This window comes from Arachis ipaensis, chromosome B2 (assembly GCF_059453495.1).
Source record: "Arachis ipaensis isolate K30076 ecotype BB chromosome B2, ASM5945349v1, whole genome shotgun sequence".
NCBI lineage: Eukaryota > Viridiplantae > Streptophyta > Magnoliopsida > Fabales > Fabaceae > Arachis > Arachis ipaensis.
The window spans coordinates 111,145,212-111,169,453 of record NC_142437.1 but is presented as its reverse complement, the minus strand read 5'-3'; the positions used below and the strand labels follow the sequence as shown (position 1 = coordinate 111,169,453).

At 35.1% G+C, this 24,242-nt stretch overlaps 1 protein-coding gene across 1 annotated transcript; it reads left to right on the top strand.

Annotated features, from left to right (window-relative positions):
• The first annotated feature begins 2,525 nt into the window (after positions 1-2,525).
• Positions 2,526-8,149, top strand: LOC107625792 (inosine-5'-monophosphate dehydrogenase-like). Its single transcript, XM_088503783.1, has 6 exons — positions 2,526-2,734; positions 4,357-5,142; positions 5,238-5,690; positions 6,188-6,367; positions 6,753-7,010; positions 7,884-8,149. The coding sequence occupies exons 2-6, from the start codon at positions 4,594-4,596 to the stop codon at positions 7,953-7,955; spliced, it is 1,512 nt and encodes a 503-aa protein (XP_088359909.1). The 5' UTR covers positions 2,526-2,734; positions 4,357-4,593; the 3' UTR covers positions 7,956-8,149.
• Positions 8,150-24,242: the final 16,093 nt, after the last annotated feature.

The following is a 24,242-nucleotide window of genomic DNA, read 5'->3' as shown; positions in this document are numbered from 1 at the left end:
AGGATTTTGTTAAGTGTGTCTTAATAGTATAATTTAAAGATATTATAATTTCAACGTTTATATAAAATATATAAATTAAATAAACTATATTTATATCTATAAATATTTAAAGTACTGATAATACTGCTCATAAAAAAAATAAAATTAATATTATTCCTGTAAAAAATAAATTTTAATAAATAAAATTATCTAAATCCAACAATATCATCTAAAATTTTTAAAATATCCTCTTTTAGTTTAATCTAATCTAATCTTAAACTTTAATCCATTATTTTTTATGTTTGTGTTGTAATTGAACTACTGTTTGTAGCTATAGGTAGGAGTGGACCAAAAAAATGGCGATGGTCAAGGGTTAAGAATTAGAGTAGAATTCTAATCTAATCTTAAACTTTAATCCATTATTTTTTATGTTTGTGTTGTAATTGAACTACTGTTTGTAGCTATAGGTAGGGGTGGACCAAAAAAATGCCGGTGGTCAAGGGTTAAAAATTAGAGTAGAATTGGATTAGAATTTAGTCTTTAAAAAATTTATGCATTGAAATTTATTTTTTATTTTTATTTTATTTTATTACCAAAAATAAAAAAACTCGAACTTGCAATCTTTTAGATAAGTACGAAGTGACTATGCCATTTGAGCTATAATTTATTAGCAAAATTTATTTTTTATGAATACAACGTTAATTTTATTTTTTATCAGAAGAACTATCAACATTTTAGATATTCATAAATACAAATGAATAGTATATTCATATGAATTTTTAAAGTTTTCTATATAAGTATTAATAAAAACAAGACTACCTACTTTTATTTTCTTAACTAATATTCTTAGAAAGCATTTGAATGAATCTTCCTTTTAGTTTTAAACTTTTAATTTGATTAGATTTTGTCATAAATGTATTTGTATAATTCAAGTGAAAAGAAGGACAGGAATGAGTGAAAAGCATAGTCAACTATAAAATATAAAGAGATATTCTCCACATTCAAACAATATTGGTATTCAAGCTCATTCAAACAATTTTAGACCACACGCTTTTTTCGTTTTTTTTTCTCTCCTCACGCTTCTTCTCTTCTTTTTCTCTTCTCGCTGCGCTTCTTCTTCTTCTGCTTCTTCTCACGCTTGTTTACGCACGGAGCGTCTTCTTCTTCGCCTTCTTCTTAACGTTCCTCCTCCTCTTCATTCTCTTCTTTCTTTTTTCGTGTTCCTTCTTCTTCACGTGTTTTCTCCTTATCGTCATTCTTTTGTTGTTGTTGCTGCTGTATTTTTTTGTCTTTTCCTCCTTCTCTCCCTGATGAAGAAGCAGTAGAAAGTGAGGAGGAGGAGTTTTAAATTGTGCAGAACATAAATGAACCGAACATGTTATTATGGTGAAACAATTGTATAATACTAAATTAATAGAACATTATCCATTATATAAATTCAAATTCGAACAGTTTTCTGCATAATGAACCGAACACGTACTCATGGTGAAACAATTGTATAGTACTGAGTGGACGAAACATAATCCATTATATAAAATCAAATTCAAACAGCTTTCTACATAATGAACCGAACACAGTACTCATGGTGAAACAATTGAATAGTATTGAGTGAATGAAACATAATCCATTATATAAAATCAAATTCGAACAACTTTCTGCATAATGAACCGAACACGTACTCATGGTGAAACAATTGTATAGTACTGAGTAAATGAAACACAATCCATTATATAAAATCAAATTCGAACAGCTTTTTGCATAATGAACCGAGCACGCACTCATGGTGAAATAATTGTATAGTACTGATTGAACGAAACATAATCCATTATATAAAATCAAATTCGAAACACCTCTGTCTACAATTTAGAAATTATCAATTCAATTCAGAACACCTGCGTCCATTCAATTCAATTCAATTCAATTTAGCAATTGCATTCTATTCAATTTAATTGAAAAAAATAATATTTATGTTGTTGGTGATGACGATAATGAAAGAGGAGAAAAAGAAGAAGAATCTGCCTGCACGAAGAAGAAGGAGGAGGAGGTATACGTGAATTTGAAAGAAGAAGAAGATGACGTATGCGTGTATTTGAAAGAAGAAGAAGAAAAAGAAGAAGAAGAAGCGCAAGGGAGGAGAAGAAGAAGAAGCGCAGGGGAGGAGAAGAAGATAAAGCGCGTGTAATGACGCTTTTTTAATGAGAGTGGTTTTTGTTGGTGTTGGACTTGGATAAAACTTGGATGGAAAAATGTTTGGATGTATAGCATAGACCAAATATAAACTCCAAGCCCCAAAAGCAACTTCAGTCCCCCACTTCGCTCATTTCCATAGTTTTAAAAATTGAACTGGACCGATCGGTTTAATTAAATTAATTAAAAATCGGTCACTAAATTAATTCGGTTAATCTCATAAATTGTCTAGTGAAAACCAGCTAAAGAATCGGTTGAACCGATAGTTAACTGGTAAACCAATAGAACCGGACAGTTTTTTTTTTTTTTTTAAAGTTTTCGTTTTATGGGCTAAAAGAAAAAAAAACACAACAAAACCCTAAAATCTAATACGGCCCCAACCCCAAACCCCTCCTCTCTGAAACTGAAGGGAAATTTAGCCCTGCTCGTTGTCATCGCCACTCTTCTTCGCTGGGTATAGGCGTCGCGTGTGGAAGCTCCGTCGCCGTCTCCTCTGTCGTCGCCGTCACTCCCCTTCCTCTTTCCGAGCTCACTCTGTCACCCCCGTTCCACCCTCGGCGTCTCACCGGTAGGTCACGTCTTCTTCTGTTTCATCTTTATTTTCTAGTTAATTTTTAAGATTTTGAGCTGAGTTTGTGTTCTGAAATTGAATTCTAAAGTTATTGTTGTTGTGATTCTGAAGTTATTGTTGGCATGAAGTTTTTTAGTTGATGCAGTTGGTTCTGTTGTTGCTGAATGCTACTTCACTGTAATTACTAATTTGCAATCATATAATTTCTGTTGTTACTGATTTTAGATCTAAAACTGTGATTGATGATTGCTGAAGCTGAACACTGTATTCTTGGTGTTGATTGAATCATTGAATGATTAGTTCACTGCTGGTTTTGTTGGTTAATTTTTGGAAAAAGATTGTTAATCTTTGTTAACATTGTGTTGAAATTTTGCTAAAATTGTGATCAGTTGAAAATCTTGTTAATCTTTATTAAAATTATGCTGAAAATTTTGTTAAAAGTTTTTCAGAGTTTCTATTTGTTCATTATGATCGGTCTTTTGTTAGAGAAGAAATAAATTTGTCATCTTTGTTTTTAACGAAGAAATAGATGAATTGAATTAACTCAATTAACTAGATAAGTAGATGATCGAATATTTATTATTGATTTGGTTAATTCAATGAATTTTTTTGTTTCTTGTGACTATCTTAAATTTCATATAATATTATAAATTTTATACGTATGTAAATTGACATTTGATATTTGTTTTTTTATATTTGACTCATGTTTTGTATTTAAATGTGATTATGAGATTTTAATTGGAATTATACTTTTAATTTGTATATATATATTTATTTATAATTTGATATGTTATTTTATTATAATTCATTATTTCGGTCGAACCACGGTTGAACGGTTGAACCTCTAAACCGATGAACCAGTAACTCGAGCGGTTCGATGACCTGTTCGGTTTTCAGAACCTTTATTTTTTGTACCTGCTTTAAGGAAATTTTCCTATAATTCCTAAAGGTTTATATGGGATCTCTTTGTGGCATCAATGCATTTCCTTGCATCTCATATAAATTAAGCACTGTGATAATACTGTGTAGTTTTGTTAATAATTTTTGCTGTGTCTCCTTTCTCCTCTGTGGCCCTCTCATTTTTGTAACTTCTACGGTATGCTTTGATTTCCAGTTCTCACATGTATCTCTGAATATTTTCATGATTTGGTTGTAATAGATCAAAATAATTGAATTGGCAATTTCAGTACTTTTCTTTCCTGCCATCATTACTAGCACGATCCAAGCAGCTTCAGAATTACAATCGTTGGTTTAAGTTTCAGTTGCTTTGAAAGTTGTGGCCACATTTGATTCATCTTAGTTGGTGATATTTATGTTGATAATAAGCACCATTATTACACCATTGCTTTTTGCATACAAGGTTCTACTACAGTCAACTTAAAGATATGGTTTCTGCTGCATTTTACAATGATTTATTTCTCATACTGAAAGTTTAGTCCTTATATTTTGTTTAAATATGTGTTTTCTGCTAGAAGTTGTAAGATATCATTCTCAAGAGCTATTTGTACCTGCTTTAAGGAAAATTTCCTATAATTCTTAAAGGTTTATATGGGATATCTTTGTGGCATCAATGCATTTCCTTGCATCTGACATAAATTATTGTGTTTTGTTTGGAACAGGTATTGGGATATCTTCATTTATTGTGTTTTAATTAAACCGGTTGAACCAGTGAACAGTTACCTTACCTGTTCATTGACTGGTTCGGTTCTCGCAACCTTGCTCATTTCCCTGCTCAGTGCTCACCCACGCAAACGAAACAACTTAAAGCCTATCCATTGTGACTATTATATTATTAATTATTTAATATTTAATATTCCCCGGCAACCACAACCACCACCACCATCGCCATCGCTGCCATGGACTTCACTCCGCCGCCGATCGAAGACGGTTTCACGGCGGAGAAGCTATTCAACCAGGGCTTCTCCTACACCTACGACGACGTCATCTTCCTCCCTCACTACATCGACTTTCCGGCGGAGGCCGTCGATCTCTCCTCCCGCATCTCCCGCAACGTCCCTCTCTCTGTCCCATTCGTTGCTTCTCCAATGGACACCGTTTCGGAGTCCGCCATGGCCGCTGCCATGGCCTCTCTCGGCGCCATCGCTATTATCCACTCCAACATCTCCCCCGCCACTCAGGCCGCCGTCATCCGCTCCGCCAAGTCCCGCCGCGTTCCCATCCTCTCTCACCCGGTCTTCCTCCCTCCCTCAGCTTACATTGACTCCCCGGACGACTTCGCCGATTCTCCCTTCATCCTTGTCACAGAGTCTGGCAACTCTAAGTCCAAGCTACTTGGCTACGTGTCAAAAGAAGACTACATGAATCAAAGCGACAAGAGCTTGAAAGTCCGCGATTACATGGCTCCCTCGACACCTATTACGGTGCCCTGGAGCCATGACTTGAAGGCAAGGACGAATACTTTGCTCTCATTAAATAAAATCTTTTGGTGTTGTCTTTCTTTACGTTATCTAAATTTTTCTGCCTCCCGTACTTTTTGAAGGAAATTGACAAGGTCTTGGAGGAGAAGAAGGCGAATTTCGTTGGGCTGGTGAAGGACAACGAGGTGGTTGATGTGGTTACCAAGGATGATGTTGAGAAGGTTAAAGGGTACCCAAAGCTGGCAGGGCCAGGGTCGTTGGGTGCCGACGGGGAATGGATGGTTGGGGCAGCAATAGGGACGAGGGAGCAAGACAAGGAGAGGTTGGAGCACTTGGTGAAGGCTGGGGTGAATGTGGTGATTCTTGACAGCTCACAGGGTAATTCTAGTTACCAATTGGAGATGATCAAGTATGTGAAGAAGGTGTACCCGGAACTGGATGTGGTTGGTGGGAACGTGGTCACTATGTACCAGGCTGAGAATCTGATCCAAGCTGGTGTTGATGGATTGAGGGTTGGTATGGGGTCTGGTTCAATTTGCACCACACAAGAGGTTTGTGCAGTTGGGCGTGGTCAGGTATGAACGTTATTTTGTTTTATTTTATTTTTCAATTTGGTGTTATCTTTGATCTTTGCTGCCTGTGTTAGTGTTTGTTGATGGCCTGGAGTTTTGAGCTGTTTGTTAGATATGAGTTTAGATTGTGATAAATTTGGATGGTTGTTACGTTTTGAGAAGGTTTGGTTCAGTGATTAGGTTGAGCTTAATTGCAGAAGAGGTCTTGCTACTCAGTTGTAAGGATTGTACAGTATTAACTTATTCAATGATTAGAATTGCATTTTGTTTGAACAGTGTTGACTTATTGAATAGTATTCAGTGATTGGGATTGCATTTTGCTTTAGATGGTGATGTTTTTCTTATGGAATGACGAAGTTTAAGTAGTTTTGACTTTGTATAGATTGTTAATATTGCATTTAAGTGTTTGGGAATTTTCAGCCCTGCTTTCTGCCCTGTTCTCAATTATATGTTCTGGCTTGCAGGTGCTAAGTTATTAATATTGGCTTCATGCTTTTCAGGCAACTGCAGTTTACAAGGTTGCATCTATTGCGTATAAAAGCGGTGTTCCTGTGATTGCCGATGGTGGCATCTCAAACTCTGGGCATATTGTCAAGGCTTTGTCATTGGGAGCATCAACAGTTATGATGGGAAGCTTCTTAGCTGGTAGCAACGAGGCTCCTGGAGCTTATGAATATCAGGTATGAATAAAAAACTGGGTCAGGCTCTGCAACAATAGTTGTGATATAATGTGGAGCAGTGTGATGATAAAAGAAAATTTACTGCTTAGAAAAAAGATGAAATTGTAAGAGCATCAAAACTCTATGCTCAGAGGAAAAATATTTTTATATATTTATTTGTTTTTGTATTTAGCATTGACACTGAAATGGTAGATGAATAATTGGGAAGAAACTTTGGGGGAATTCATGATTAATATTTGTTTCAAGTCCTTGGTGTACTTGAAGTGAAAAGATTGCAATGTTTTCGATATTTGACTTGGCCATTTTAGTTCTAACAAATAAAATCTTGAGCTATTCTTCTTCCTTGCCTTTGGTTAATATGCATAATTGATTTTTACTTCACCAGAATGGTCAACGAGTCAAGAAGTATAGAGGAATGGGTTCACTAGAAGCTATGACTAAAGGAAGTGATCAAAGATATTTGGGTGACACTGCAAAACTAAAAATTGCTCAGGGGGTTGTTGGAGCTGTTAAAGATAAGGGTTCTGTTTTGAAGTTCCTACCATACACCATGCAAGCTGTCAAGCAAGGGTTTCAAGATATCGGTGCCAACTCTCTGCAGTCTGCTCATGACCTCCTCAGATCCAAGGTGTTAAGGCTAGAGGTACGGTTATCGTTTCTTGTTATCTTCATCATTTCTGCACTAAATACACTAGTTCCTATTTTCTCAACCATTTACCCTTGAACTGTAGTTCTCTACAGGGGTTTTTTATTTTTAATTATTTTTATTGTTTTCAAACCAAACAAAGGGAAAAGGAGTAAAAAACATTTGTGTTAAATTTTTGCATTTTCCTAGAACACATTTAATGGATGTTTTGAGATTATTCCCTACGGCATTTTTAGATTCGTACAACTTCCTAACATCATAGATTGAAATGAATGGTTTGTAAATGTGTTCCAGAAGCAGGCAATTATTTTACCTCATATTTTAGGTTTTGTTCTCTTTCTGTTCGGAAGAGTTGTTCCCATACAAGTTAGGATTCAAAAAATACTAGTGTTTTCTATACGAACATGCATCTTGAATTGAAAATCACAAGAGGAGAAAAGCACTATCTGAAAACACACTTTACTCTAAATTGTGTAAGGGGAATCAGATGTGTTTGCCTGCAATTGCAACCTCGTAGTCATGGAATTAACTCGGGCAAACAATAAAATATGGTTTATGTTAATATTCTCGTTAAGATTGGTATTATAAATTTTGGAAAAGTCTAGGGGGCAGCAACTTTTGTGTTTTCTGGCCAGCATTTAACCATCAAAACAAAAGTGAGTGATTTTCCATCATTAGATGTAATCTCACCATTAAAGACACTATTGATGGTCAATTGATGGTTACAAAACACCAAAATTGCTAGCCCCCTAGCATTCCTCATAAATTTTATAAGCTTTTTCTGAACTAATGTTTTTCTGAAATACTTGCTAAGACCAAAGGGGGGATTTACTCAACTTTGTTTCTTAATACTTGGTATGCTCTGTTCAGGTCCGGACTGGAGCAGCGCAGGTTGAAGGTGGAATCCATGGTCTGGTTTCTTATGAAAAGAAATACTTTTGAAGTATGAAACCATCCAAAATGGTTGTAAGCCGTGGTAGAAATTATTGTTGTACGTTTAAAAAAGGGCATAAAATGTTACTCGGGCAGTCACAAGTTGCTGCCAATGATGTTATTAGAAATCGAAACATTGTGGATGATGGTGGCCACACCATGATTTTATGGGATTAATCCGAGTTATTTTTAAATTTTTCTTCGGGTTTTAATTCCGTCATTGTTGTCTTGTATTTTAAATAGATGTTTTAGTTGGTTATCTTTTTTGTGCTAATCAATACTTCCGGAGTACTATTTGAGGTTTCAAGGGAAATTTTCTTGTTATCTTCAATTCATTAGGTTTACATATATTTTTTTTTTAAATAAAACTTCTCATATTGAAATTTTATTAGTGACCAAAAAGAGTCGTTTTAATAAGCTAAGTAAAATAGAATGGCATGGTTCAGACTCAGTTGTCTGGCCAAACGGGTCGAAAGGCAACGAAATGGATATCTTTATTTGTGATATTTTGTATTTCTTTAATGGAAAAGTATGGGTACTAATATATTATCTGCAAACTCTTATTTATAATTGTGTTTCATGGAAGTGTGTTCGTGGATGTGTCTAATAATTAATATATTTTAAATACATATATAAAGAGATACATCCAGAAAATATATCTATAAAGACACTTCTATTAAATACAGCTATAAAAAAGACATTTTTATTAGACACATCTACGAACACACTTCCATAAAATACAATTATAAATAAGAGTTGGTAGAAGTTGGCAGATATGTTGTTAGTAACGTAGCGAAACCGTTCTTTAATATATGACTATTGAACTTTATGGGGTGCGTTTCTTATACTTGCATGTTATTATAGTAGATAAAAATATGAAAACAAAACAAAAGCAATGAACAATCGTGAATTTACAATGAAATATGCAGTGATTTTTTTAAGAAAACTATTCATGAAAAAATGTTACAAAACAATACAAACAATCTTGTCTAATACCTAATATCACTGACCCATTAGAAAATAAGGGGAAAATGAGTAAAAACGTTTCTGGTAATGCACTATTAATAAATAATCAAAACTTTCATCGCAAAAACGTTTCTGGCAATATTTTATTAATACACGTTTCTGGTACTATGTAAACCTTTATAATTTCATCACATTTTTAATTCAATTTATAAAATTTAAATTAGAATGAATACTATTTTGGTTAAAGTTATCAAAATTGAACCAGTAATTAATCCGGCTAAGTTTATTGGATTATTAGATCAATGGTTCATCTGGTGGGTCACTAATTGAATCGTTTGATCCAATAATAATTAAATAAATATATAAAGTTGTTATAAAATTAAAATTTACAAAATGAAAAATACAATATTAATATTAGATAATAAAAAATACTATACACATTACTTAAATTTAATTAACTTATATATAAATTTGTAATTTAACCAATGATTTTAGAGTAAAAGAAAGAACCTGAGAAAGAGATTGAACTAGTAAAGTTAAATCAACAAAGAAAAAATAAATTTAAAAAGGATCAAAGCAAGTAAAACAGAACAAAAATAAATAAATAAAATAAAGAGTGAATATCCTATTCGGCCTTGACAATTACCTCGAAAGGATAATGAGGTCCCACGAAAAAAAACACCTAATCCGGCCTCTGATCTTTTTTTTGGGACTAATTAGCCTATGTGAAAAAAAAATAACATTGACTTCTTTTGGCACGGGGCCTCGTTGTTCTTTCGAGGTAATTGTTAGGGGTCGGGTTGGATTTTTTTTTTTGTCAAGGTCCTCGTTGTCTTTCGAAATAATTGTCAGGAACTGTTTTGAGTTTTTCTCTAAAATTAAATTGGAAGTGGCGGTAGCCAACTTTTAAAAGGAAGCCTTGGCTTGTTAGTTTTTTTACTTTTTTACACTTCCTTGTTATACAATATATTATATATATAATTATTAACACTACGACGGATAAGAATGTATGTGGTTTAGGGAAAGGTTTTAGGCAAGTTTTTAATAGATTGGGTTTTGAATTGTTGGCAGATTCCTAACCAAGTGGGACCCACAAATTTAAAAAAAAAAGAAAAAATAAATAAAATAAAGAAAGTAGCCACGGGGAGAGAGAGAAGAGTTTCATTCTTGTTTTGAATGAAAGAAAGCAAGCACGCAGTAGCAGCGTGGTTTCGACGAGAGAGAAGAGAAATTGGGGGGAAAAGGGTAAGTCAATTTTGATCCGATTGAATTGGTAAATTTGCTCCATTTTTTATGAAATTTTAGTATGTTATTTCTGGTGTATAGATGAACATTAGGATATAACTTATTAGTTTATTGCTTTTTCTTTTGCCTGTTTTGAGATACCCACTTTTGTGGAGGGTCTATGTTGATTCCATCAGTTTTGATGATGTATTTTGTTGATTGTTGAGATGCCCTAGTGTCACTAGGAAGACTATTTGTGTACCTAGTATTCTGATAGTAGAAGATTTTATTGGACTAGATCCCGTAGGTTTTTTGTCCCTCTTTTGGGGGTTTTTCCACGTTAAAATTCTGGTGTTTGATTATTTAATTTCTGCCATTATATTTGCTGCTTGGAGTATCTTTGGTATTGCCTATTTAATCGCACAGGTTGTGGGAAAATTATTTTTGGTGCTTCCGCTGTTAGACAGGTTCTTATTTTGAACCTTTGTTGAGTTTTCCCAACAAAGTGGTCAAATTGAATTCCCAAAATTATTCAATTTGGAAGACCCTCATGGAAGATATGCTATATAGCAAGGATTTGTATGATCCTGTGGAGGGGAATAAATCCAAAGGTACTAAATCCGATACTGAATGGAAGAAGCTGAATCGGAAGGCAATTGCTTTGATTAGGCAATGGCTTGATCTTAACGTGTATCCACATGTTGACACCGAAACGAATGCCGAGAAGATGTGGAACAAATTGAAGGAGTTATATGAGAGGAAGAATATGCAAAACAAAGCATTCTTGATTAGGGTGCTTGTTAATATGAAGTATGATGAAGGTAAATCAATGCCGGAGCACTTGAGCATTTTTCAGGAGACAGTGAACCAACTGACAAATAATGAGATCACTTTGAATGATGAGTTGCAAGCCTTGTTGTTGTTGAGCTCTTTGCTTGATAGTTGGAAAGTTCTGGTTGTGACACTGACTAACTCAGCTCCAAATGAAAAGTTGACGTTAGCAATGGTTAAAGAGAGCATGTTGAATGAAGAAGCCAAAAGAAGAGAGCGAGGTTTGACTAATGCCTCCCCATAGTCAAAAGCACTTGTTTCAGAGTCATGGGGGAGAAGTCAAAGTAGAAAACCTCACAGTTCTAATAAGTCAGAGAGTCAAAGCAAGTCAAGAGGAAAGTACAAGCCAAAAAAGGAGTTCATTTGTCACCATTGTGGCAAGCCGGGGCATATCAAGAGGTATTGTAGGTTCTTGAAAAGAGAACAATCAAGGGGAAGAAACAAAGACAAAGGTAAAGATAGTGATGAAGAAACTGCTGCTATTGTTTATGAAGATGTTCTTATCACATATGATGAAAATTATGTGAATCTTGTTTGTGATGATTCCACTTAGATTATGGACTCTGGTGCCTCATGTCATGTCACTCCGAGGCGTGAATTTTTCACTTCTTATACTGTTAAAAATTTTGGCAAGATCAAATTGGGAGATAAAGGAGTGTGTGATATCATTGGTATGGGTGATTTGTGGCTTGAAACCAATATGGGATGCAAGCTACAGTTGAAGAATGTTAGGCATGCGCCAGATATACGGTTCAATCTCATTTCAGTGAAGGCATTGGATCAAGAGGGGTATTTCACTTCCTTTGGTAGTGGAAAATGTAAGATTACCAAAGGGGCTCTCATTGTTGCTAGAGAAGACAATAGTCTCACTACTCTCTACCGGTTGCAAGCAAAGTTGTGCAAAGAAGAGGTGAATGTAGCTGATGATTCCTCTTCTAATTTGTGGCATATACGTCTTGGTCACTTGAGCGAGAAAGGACTAAGCGTCTTGGCCAAGAAGCACTCACTTCCAGTGAAAGGTACAACTTTAAATACTTGCACTCATTGTTTTGTTAGAAAGCATGCTAGAGTATCATTTCATAATTCTGGACCTCATAGGAGATCATATGTTCTAGATTTAGTTCACACTGATGTTTGTACTATGGATGCTAAGACACTAGGTGGTGCATCATATTTTTTTACTTTTATTGATAATTATTCTCGAAAAGTGTGGGCTTTTGTTTTGAAATCTAAAGACCAGGTGCTCGGTATCTTCAAACACTTTCATGCAAGTGTTGAAAGAAAAACAAGAAGGAAATTGAAATGTGTTCGAGCAGATAATGGTGGTGAATACAAGGGTCCGTTTGAAGAGTATTATAAAGGACATGGGATCAAGCTTGAGAAGACGATTCCTAAGACTCCTCAACATAATGGAGTTGCAGAGAGAATGAATCGCACTATCAATGATAGAATCAGGTGTATGCTCTCTCATGCAAAGTTGCCTAAATCCTTTTGGGGTGAAGCGATGAGAACTACAGTAGATCCGATCAACCTTTCTCCTTCAGTTCCACTTAATGGTGATGTTCCAGAGAAATTTTGGAGAGGGAAAGATGTCTCCTATAGTCACTTGCGAGTGTTTGGCTGCATGGCTTTTGTTCACATTCCAAGAGATGAAAAGTCTAAACTTGATGGAAAGTCAAAGCAGTGTATCTTCATGGGATATGGTCACGAAGACTTTGGTTACAGATTATGGGATCTGGTGAGCAAGAAGATAATTAGAAGTCGAGATGTGATTTTTTTTTAAGACCAAACTATTGAAGATCTTGAGAAGACAAATAAGCCAATAACTGTTAGACATTCTGCTAATGATGAACCTGATCCTTCCACTAGACCTCCTGTTGATGGGGGAGATTTACAAGTTGATAATGTTGGTGATGATTTGCATGATGAACTTACACCTCAACCTGAGATGCCAGATGCAAAAGTTTCACCAGATGTTGAAATTCCACCTGAACCACCAGTTGAGCCTGAATTGAGAAGATCTACTAGAGAGCGTCATCCTTCTCAAAAATACTCTCCTCATGAGTATGTGATGAACATTGAGACTGGGGAGCCAGAGAGCTACCAGGAAGCTATGTCTGATGAGCATAATGAAGACGGGTTGAAGGCCATGCAAGAAGAAATAAAATCCTTGCATGAGAATCATACTTTTGAATTGGTGAAGTTGCCAAAAGGTAAGAGAGCATTCAAGAATAAATGGTTGTTAAAGTTGAAAGCGGATGAAAATGTCTCACGGCCAAGGTACAAAGCTCGATTGGTTGTGAAAGGCTTTGAGCAAAAGAAAGGTATTGATTTTGAGGAGATTTTCTCTCCAGTTGTGAAGATGTCCTCTATTCGAGTTGTGCTTGAATTGGCGACTTGCCTGAATTTAGAGGTTGATCAGCTTGATGTGAAGACTGCATTCCTTCATGGTGACATAGATAAAGAAATTTACATGGAGCAACCAGAGGGTTTCGAGGTTAAAGGAAAGGAGCATCTTGTATGCAAGTTGAAGAAAAGCTTATATGGGCAGAAGCAAGCGCCAAGGCAGTGGTACACGAAGTTTGATTTCTTCATGGAAGGTCATGGGTATAGTAAGACTTCTTCTGATAATTGTGTGTATGTTAAGAAATTCTCTGATGGTGATTTTATAATTCTCTTGCTTTATGTTGATGACATGTTGATTGTTGGTCATGACACTAAGAAGATTGAAAGTCTTAAGAAAGAATTGAACAAATCCTTTGCTATGAAGGATTTGGGTCCTGCAAAGAAAATCCTTGGCATGAGTATCACTCGTGACAGGAAGAATGGAAAACTGTGGTTGTCGCAGCAGAAGTACATTAAGAAGGTTTTAGAGAGGTTTAGCATGAGTAATTCCAAACCTGTTAGTACTCCACTTGCTAGTCATTTCAAACTGAGCTCGCAGCAATGTCCTACAAGTGAGAAAGAGAAAGCAGAAATGAAAAAGATTCTATATGCATCTGCAGTTGGCAGTTTGATGTATGCTATGGTTTGCACCAGGTCGGATATTGCTCATGCAGTTGGAGTTGTTAGTCGATTTCTCTCTAATCCTAGCAAGGAACACTGACAATCAGTGAAGTGGATTCTCAGATACCTTAATGGTACTTCCAGAGTTTGTTTATGCTTTGGGAGTGGCCAACCTGTGTTGGATGGTTACACATATGCAGATATGGCTGGGGATCTTGATTTAAGAAAGTCTACTTCTGGTTATATGATTACTTTTGCAGGAGGAGCTTTGTCGTGGCAATCTTGATTTCAGAAATGTGTTACTTTGTCTACTATAAAGGCAGAATACATTGCTGTTGTTGAAGCTTCTAAAGAACTCTTGTGGATGAAGAAATTTCTACAAGAGTTAGGCATCAGTCAAGAGAAGTTTGTGTTATTTTGTGACAGTCAGAGTGCTATCCATCTCAGCAAGAATCCGACGTTTCATTCCAGATCGAAGCACATAGAGGTGAGGTATCATTGGATACGTGAAGCGCTTGAGATGAAGTCATATGTACTTGAGAAGATCCATACTGATGATAATGGTTCAGATATGATGACTAAAAGTTTACCTGTAGTGAAGTTTGATTCCTGCAAAGAGAAGGCGGGCTTGGTGGAGCAGTCTATCCCCACTTGAGTTGGTGAGGGGGAGATTTGTTGGTAGGTCCCCAACCAAGTGGGGCCCACAAGTTTTAAAAGAAAAAAAAGAAAAAAAAAATAAAGAAAGTGGCATTGAGCCACGGGGAGAGAGAGAGAAGAGTTTTATTCTTGTTTTGAATGAAAGAAAGCAAGCACGCAGTAGCAGTGTGGTTTCGACGAGAGAGAAGAGAAATTGGGGAAAAAGGGCAAGTCAATTTTGATCCAATTGAATTAGTAAACTTGCTCCATTTCTTATGAAATTTTAGTATGTTATTTCTGGTGTAGAGATGAACATTAGGATATAACTTGCTAGTTGTATTGCCTTCTCTTTTGCCTGATTTGAGATACCCACTTTTGTGGAGGGTTTATGTTGATCCCATCAGTTTTGATGATGTATTTTGTTGATTGTTGAGATGCCCTAGTGTCACTAGGAAGACTGTTTGTGTACCCATTATTCTGATAGTGGAAGATTTTACTGGACAAGGTCCCGTGGGTTTTTTGTCCCTCTTTTGGGAGTTTTCCCACGTTAAAATTCTGGTGTCTGATTATTTAATTTTTGCCATTATATTTGCTGCTTGGAGTATCTTTGGTATTGCCTATTTAATCACACAAGTTGTGGAAAAATTATTTTTGGTGCTTCCGCTGTTAGACAGGTTCTTGTTTTGAACCTTTGTTGAGTTTTCCCAACATGAATAAACTTGAGGGTGTTAGTGTATTTATAGTAGAATTGATAACCACCTTTTAGAGTAGTTCCACCTTTGATGGTGGATAATCGTTCCCTTTTGTTAGGGATGTTGTTGAGATCTCCCTTCTAGATTAATAGGAGATATCTTAAGAGTTAGTTACTTATTTAGATAAGTAGAGCTAGACTCATGTCACTGTGTCCGACCTCTATGAGGTCAGGTAGGTGTAGATCGAAATGATTTCTGTAGGTTGGGCTTTATTCGTTTTGGGCCTAGCTAAATTGTGGGTCAGTGCATGAACAGTGCCCCTGCTCGAGGTCGAGCTTTACGAAGTTGGACTCGAGCAATTAGATGACCAAGTCGAAATGTTGAGCTGTAGAGAAGTTGTTTAGTAGTTTGAGGTCTGAAGCCAGGAAGATCAATTGACTCAATGTGATTTGAATGTTGTAACGTTTCGTACAACTCGTTCAGTTCGAGTTGTTTTGAGGATGCATGACTTGTTTTAATACAAATCACCATTCTGAAATTTATTTTTCTTTTGTACAACTCGTTTTATACCGAGTTGTTTTGGAGGTTGTAGATTTGTTGCACGACTTTGTTTTTGGTACAAATCGCTTATTTTGAGACATGATTATTTCTTGATTGGATTTCATGCAACTCATTTAGTTCGAGTTATTATTTACAACTGTCTTTACATCTATATTTAGTTCGAGTTATTATTTACAACTCATATTTTTGGTACAACTGTCTTTACATCTATATTTTGTTTACAGATAATTTTTATTATTTAAAGAAATTATTTAGTATATTTATTACAGAAAAATTAGTGACATATTCGCTGTTGATGATGGTGATAAATTAAAGACTCTATTGCACATGAAACATTTATGAGATATTTATCGATTTGTTACTAGTTTAAAAGGAAATTGCGATGACATTTTGCGATAGTATTGCAACTAATTGATTACATATTATTTCCTAGAAAGTTAGCGACTACTTCATAACTCTACTTTTTCATTTAGAATAGCTTTGGTTTATCGATAAAATTCCTACAAATTTGATTAAGGATTTTCAAAGATTAGCTATAGATTTGCTACAAAACGCGACAAATTTGCGATCATATTAGCGGAAAACTTGCGACGAGTTAGGCTCGAAAAAATTTCTCGCTAATTACCGTCAACTAAGCTTTTTATTTTGTCTACGAAGTTAGCTTGCATTTAGCGACGAGTCTGCTGCAGTATAGTTTGTCGCTAATTAGCGACTACCATTTAGTCTATTTCTTCTATGGAATTCGCTTTTACTTTAGTGATGGATTTGCGACTATCTATTCGGTAGCTAAAAAACTTTCCGATGAAATAGCAACTGTTGTATTTGTCTCACTGATCTGCGACTTGTAATTAGCGAGAAAAGCATTAGTTGCTAGGCGGTAGCTAATTTGTCACAAATTATATTTTGCGTCAGATTAGCGATGATTTTACGACTCTTTTCGTGGTAGCTAATCGGCCATATTCTTGTAGTCGTTGTTTTGCGGCTTAATGACTTGTTTTTAATACAAATCATTTTTGAAACTTATAGTTCTAATTTCGTACGACTTGTTTTGATATAAATCGTTTATTTCAAAACTTGTAATTATTTTTGAGTATAACCTCGTCTAGCTCCTTCGGTCCAGTAGTTTTAAGGTTTTATGATTTATTTCATTTCAAATAGTTTAATTGAAATATGGTTATTTCTTAATCTGATTTCATACAACTCGTTTAAATCTGCAAAATACTCAAAATTCACAACAAAGCATGTCTTTTTCTTGCGGTGGTGATGAAAAGTAACAATTTTCTCTTTAAAAATGGCGTAGGAAAAAGCAGTGGCGACGGTGATAGACATGCCAAAACCAAGGCGGCCGAGACGAGTGTAGAAAGAAGAGGATGAAGAAGGATTCGAGAGGCGAGAAAATATTGGCGGCGCGGGGATGAGGAAGAAGAGAAGGAGAAGAGAGTAATGAAGAATGAAGTCATAGCGACTCTGATGACGACAACAACGACGATCTGATTCTAGTGGCGATGATGAGGTTACGATTTGAGGAGGATAAATGTGCAGAGAAAGAACGAAGGAAAATGCCCTAACTAGTTTCATCAAAGGGGTAGAGTTGAATTTTCAAATTTTGATTGAGGGTATTTTAGAAAAGAAATATCAGTAAAGTTTGAATCCTTGTGTCCAAAACTTTTAGTCCCTTGTGTCTCCACTCTCTGGAGATATGGAAGGGATTGAATTTTTGTATCCCAAAACTAAAATTTTAATTTCAATCTCTAATTACTAAGTACAATATTGAGTTCCAATCCTTCAATTTCAGTCCCAATACTTCCTACCAAACACATACAGCCTAAATACTACACAAACCCCTTAGTAGTATGAATCGTCTAATCTTCTATACTGGCCATTATACCTATTACTCAACTAGTTACCGCTTCTTGTTCACATTGTTTCTTAAAGTAAACTCTTTTTCAACTCATTGAAAAATTCTAGATGACTAATACTTTTTTTTTCCTTAAAGTGTGTTAGCTCATAATCCAGTGTATTAAATTAGCCATAGTTACTTAAATATATTAATTGAGAGTTCTACACTAAGTTTATGTTTATGTGAAGTATATATATATAAATAAAATTGTACATACAATAATCACAATTCTTTTATCTTTTTGAACCTTTTGCTCATGCTTTTTGGACTCTTCTACACTCTAAATTTTTTCTGCATCTTTTCCCTAATTTTTGTTTTCCTTTTTCTCCTTCGTTCTTTCTTTTTTTTGGATCACACAATAGATCTTGATGAGATTTGATTACTGCACCATTTTGTAGCTTCAATTCCGATCAATGAGTCTCGAAAAAAAAAAAACAATTGAGACTCCATGGCTCAACCTGTGTCCTCTAGTTCAACAACTCATGTATCACCAAAAATTCTTTCGAATGCATTAATGGCGTTTGATCTATTTGCCCTCTCTTCCGCTGATCAACCTGGATTGGTTCTTGTCACTCAACACCTCACTGAAGACAATTACCATTCATGGAGTCACGTAATGTAGAAATCCTTGAATGCCAAATGCAAGTTTGGCTTCATCACTGGTTCGATTCTGCCACCAGATCCAGTTTCTGAACCAGAGTGTTTCAAAATTGGCAGTGTGTGAATGATGTAGTGAGCACGTGGATCTTGAACTCGGTCTCGAAAGAGATCACCACCTCCCCTGGTTTACATAGACTCAACTGCAAAATTGTGGAACGACCTGAAAGAGCGCTTTTAACACGGCAATGGTCCTCGCGTGTTCGAATTGAAATGCAAATTGATGAATTTCCATCAAGGAACCATGTCCTTCTCTCAGTACTTCACTTGAATCAAAGTCTTGTGGGAGGAATTGAATTCTTACAAACTTGCACACTGCAATTGTGGTGATGCTCGAGCAATGTAAGAGTTTGTATAAGCTGAATATGTGAACTATTTTCTCATGGGTCAAGACGAATCTTTCTCACAAATTTGTGGTCAGATTCTTCTCATGGAACCCTAATTACCAGTCATCAACAAAGTGATGTCCCTCATCACTCAAGAAGAGAAACACAGAGCTCTTGTAGCCAGCAATAACTCAATTCAAAATCAGGTAGCCTTCTTCACAAGAAACCAGAACCCAATACAAGCTCAAGGTCGCGGTAGAGGCTCCACAAAGAAATATCGACCCCTTTGTGCACATTGTGGCATTCTTGGTCATTCGATCGATAAATGCTATAAAATTCATGGTTTTCCACCAAATTATAGAAAGGGGAGAGGAACCAAGCAAACGGTGCATCATGTGGCAACCTCTCAACCCATTTAGAAAGATGAAGATCAATTTCCTTCACTTAATCTGACTTCTTCACAAATTCAACAATTGCTCAACCTACTCAACAATCAGAAGATCCAAGAAATCTCCTCAGTTGGAACCACAGATGTATCCACTCTAGCAAGTATGAACAACACATCCTTGTCAAGGTCAAAATTTTCAAAAGATTCATGGATCTTGGATAGTGGAATCACCATTCATATAGCATATGATTTGTCACTCTTTTCTTCTATTCACACATCAAAATTTTTCATGCTAATCTCATAGGATCAGTTATCATAAATCCAAATATTACCTTAAAAAATGTGTTATATGTTGCCAATTTTCGTGTCAATCTTCTCTCAGTTTCATCCTTTGGCCAATACATGGCTTACTATTAATATCGGTTCTGATTCATTTACCATTCAGTGCAGCAACTCATCAAAGAGGATTGGGAAGGGTGAGCTGTACCAAATACTTTATATCCTAAAGGCCGATTTCCCATCTAATGTGTTGCAGTTATCAACTTCTTCCATGTCTATTCCAAAGTTTGTTAAGCAAGGTTTTGAAAATCGGTTCGAACTGCGAACCAATGGAAATACCGGTTCGGATTAATGTCAAAACCACCCAATCAAAAAGCCATTGTTGGACTGCCAAATCGGCCGGAAATCGATTGGTCGAATCGAACTGTGAACCGGCCAGTTTTTGAAGTTTCAGCAAAACGCCACCGTGTTGTTCACTTTGGAGGCACTAAACATTCAGATCCTAACCCTAAGCATAACCCAACGTCTCCCAAGTCCCAACCCACCCAACCCAGCACAACGGTGCATCAATCCTTTTCCCTCTCTTCACCCTCGAGTTCGTCGTTCCTATCACCGCCGGCGAGCTGTCTCCGTCACAACCGTCCAGCCGCTGGACCGCTCTCGCCGTCGTCGCAAGTTGGAGCTTCATCGTCGATCGTACAGCTCTCCACCATCGTCGTTGTTTCAGCTCTGGAAGCACCATCGCCGGGCTCACCTTCTGCCTCTATCGCGCACTTCTGTTCCACCGTTGCCGGCATCACGTGGTTCTACAAGTCAGTTCTATGAACTAGTTCTCCCTCTGCTTTATGCTTCTACCTTCTAGCTTCTAGGTTTTTTTAATAATAATTGTTGAATAATTAATTAATTATTGTTAAATAATTTGTGAATTTGTTATGGGTTGAATAATTGTTAATTAATTTGTGAATTTGCATGCTATTATTGGTTGAATAATTGTTGTTATATTGGATTATAATATTATATTGTTGTTAGATTTAATTTAGCTGCTGTTATTGCTGCTGTTATAGGTTGCTGCGTTATTTTTATTAGATTGAATTATATTATTATTGGATTGATGGTAATTTTTAGGTATGGATGAGAGTATCAATCAAGAAATACCTAGGAAAATAATGCAAAGAATAATTTTGCTTCGAATCTTGTTACTTTGAATGAAGCTTCTCTTCTTCTTGGATCTAACGATAGTCAACCACAAACTTCTAATGTTCAGAAGTAAACTGATCCTGCTTTGAGATATGTTGCTTTACAAATAATAAACAGAAAATCGCATTACCAATGCTTATTTTGTCTGAGTACTTTTGGGAAAGGGAGAATTAATAAAATGAAAAAGCATTTGATAAGGATAGGTGGAGATATTAAGAAGTGTTCTAAAGTCCCTTATGACGTAGAAAAACAAATGGAAGGTTTATTGAAGGAGATTCAAAAAAGTAAAACTAGTAAAAAGAAAGTAAGTTTTAATGAAGAGGGTAATGATGAGATTGATGATGCTATTGACGAATCAATTGTGCAAAAAGAACAATAAACTCCGAGTCAGTTACCAACTAAGCAGATGATTGGAGGCGATCCGAAAAAGAAAGCAAAAAATATTATTCCTCCTATGTTTGCACCAAGATCAACTCTATGAGGTCAACCAAATTTGAAAAGTGTGTTTCAAAACAAAGAGGCGCTTCATGATGTTGATAGGTGAGTGAATAGATGGCTTTCAAATTGTAGGATTCCTTTCAATGCGAATATGTCACCATTTCTTTATGATATGTTGGATAGTGTTGCTGACATTAGGCCTGGTTATAAAGGTCCTTTCTATGATAAGTTGAGGGTTCACTTGTTAGCCGATCTCAAAAGGGAGTGTCAAATAGTTGTTGATAGCTATAGGTCTGCTTGGAAAGAAATTGAATGTACCCTCATAGAAGATGGTTGGATAGATCAAAGGCAAATAACGTTGATTAATTTTTTGGTTTATTGTTTGAAAGGGTTGTTCTTTGTAAAATCTATAGATGCTTCAATTGTGGTAAAAAAAATGCTTCAAGCTTGTGTCACTTATTTTCGGAGGTGATTGAATGGATTGGGTCTGATAATATTGTAATGTAATGACTGATAATGTGGCGAATTATGTTGCTGCTGGTAGGCTTATCAATAAAAAATTTGAGGATATCCACTGGTTACCTTGTGCTGCTCATTACTTGAATCTTATTCTAAAAGATATAAGCAGCATGTTGCATATTTCTAACCTTGTATCACGTGCTTCGAAGATTATAGTGTTTGTGTATAATCATACGGTGTTCTTGTCCTGGTTAAGACAAAGAACTACTTGAAAGGAGATTGTTCATCCAGGTGCAACTCATTTTTTCCTGTCTTCATCACATTAAAGAGTATCTTTGAGTAAAAAGCGAATTTACAAGCATTGGCTGTGGATACACACTTTACCGGAAACAAATTAGGAAGGAGTGCTAATGGTAAAGCTGTTAGTGCAATTTTCTTAGACAACAAATTTTGGGATGATTGTTTTACTACATGTAAACTTGTGAGTCCGTTGATTAAAATTGATGAGGATTATTGATGTTGATGATAAACCATCATTGAGATATGTCTATGAAGGTATGATGAGGGCAGAAAATACAATCAAAGAAATGTTCAGGCGTAGTAAGAGTGCATATCAGATTTATACAAAGATTATCAATTCAAGATGGGACAAATATTTGGAAAAAAATCTTTATGCAACGACTTATTTCTTGAATCCTGCTTTTTTTTTTCGATGAAAATTATAAAAAAAGCACTTGATGTCATGCGAGGTTTACTTGATCTTGTTAGATTGCATTATAAGGTTAATAATTTAGATTCAATTGAGGCAATGAAAGAAATACACTTGTATATAGATCGAAAGGAAAGCTTTGATGGACCTAAAGTTTTTCGAGCTGCAAAAAGACTTCAACCTGGTAAGAATATCTGTTTAAGAGAGTAACTTATTTTATGTTTTTATTTCTTTAATTTGATAACTAATAGTTGGGTTATAGGATTGTAACTTGTAGATGAATGGTGGTGGTTGTTTGGTGGTTCTGCTCCATGTTTATAAAATATGACAGTTCGCATTCTTAGCCAAGCATCTACTTTTTCGGGGTGTGAAAGGAATTGGAGTTTCTTTGATCATATTCATACAAAAAAAAAAAGGAATAAATTAGAATATGATAGGCTAAATAATATTGTGTATGTTATATATAATTTGCGTCTTAAATCTAGGTAATATATGTTTCATACTTTCATTTCATATCATTAGATTTTGTGTAGCTAATATGTTATACTAGGTTTTATTGTATTTAATTTGTTAGGAAGGAAAGACAAAAAAAGAAAGCAAAAGGTACAATATAATCCAATTGATTATGAAAGTATTGATTTGGTTGACTTTTGAGTGACGGAAGAGGTTGTTCAAAAAGAACTTGATCTTTCTAGTAATATTAAAGATTTGCTTCGTGAGTATTACAGTTTATTTTCTGATTATTTATTACAATAACCTTAATCATTAATTTATTGATAATGTATTATATATTTTGTTAGATGATATTGATGCTGATTTAGATCAAAGTGGTGGTGGTGATAGTAATAGTACATTTTATATTGTACCACTTAATTTTTCTGGTCCAAGTAGTGAAAATGAAGGTGATGATATTAACGAAGCAAATCTGTAGCAAGTTATAGTGGATTTTGATGATTGATGACAAACTTAGATGTTAGCATGTTGTGTTTGGTTGGTTGTTTTGTTATTAGACCTTTGGATTTGTATTTAAATAAGATCATAACATTGTGATTTATATAGTACTTTTAATTTGGATGATATTTTAAAATTTATATTAGACTATAATTATATTTTAGTATATTTATTTATATTTTATTTATTATTTTATTATAAAAATTTTTTTTAGTTGAACCATAGTCGAAACTGGTTAAACTAATAAACTAATAATTAAAGTGGTTCAATGATGAGTTCGATTTTCATGGTCTAATAAACTTATGCACTTCACATACATGAGACAATCGCTTAGGTCATGCTTCTTTAAATATTTTGAAACACTTAGCAAGTACTTTAAAATTTTCCATCAAGCACAGATTGTAATAATTGTGATGTTTATTAGTTCATACTCCAGGGTATTAAATTAGCCATAATTAGTTAAATTAAAAATACTAATTGAGAGCCTGCAGTCCTGCACTAAGTTCACATGCAGCAGAGCCATGCAGCAGAGCAGTAGTATATATATATATATATATATATATATAATAATCACAATTCTTTGCATCAATAAACAGAATATATACTCCATCTTCTCTCTCAATACTCATTCCTCGAACAATATTTAAACAGACGTACGCTAACAAATTCTCCCTTTTTTATAAATATATTATTGATCTCTAACATGTTTTATTGTAATTTTTTAGGTACTTATCCACACAATACAGAAATAGTAGAAGTTAAGAAAAAATAGGAGAGAGAAAGAAAGAATTTGACAAACAAATAATATAAAAGTCAGCCATCCTTAGTTCTACCATGCATGCACGGTCCACTTTTCCTAAAGCAAGCATGCATTGCATTTGCATACTTTAATGACTCTTATCACTTTTAGTATCTGATATTTGAGTTCAAAGGCAGATATTTCTATTAGATATTTTGGTTATACGTTATACCTTTTCTAGACTACTACTCCAATTTGGTCAATACTTTTATATATATATATATATATATATATATATATATATATAATTGACTAGCGTTAGCCAAATATAAAACAA

Excerpts from the sequence above, each read along its gene's own strand:
- LOC107625792 (XM_088503783.1), top strand. The coding sequence starts at position 4,594 with ATGGACTTCACTCCGCCGCCGATCGAAGACGGTTTCACGGCGGAGAAG. Across the intron at positions 6,368-6,752 it reads CTGGAGCTTATGAATATCAG|AATGGTCAACGAGTCAAGAA; the intron begins GTATGAATAAAA and ends TTACTTCACCAG. Across the intron at positions 7,011-7,883 it reads CCAAGGTGTTAAGGCTAGAG|GTCCGGACTGGAGCAGCGCA; the intron begins GTACGGTTATCG and ends TGCTCTGTTCAG.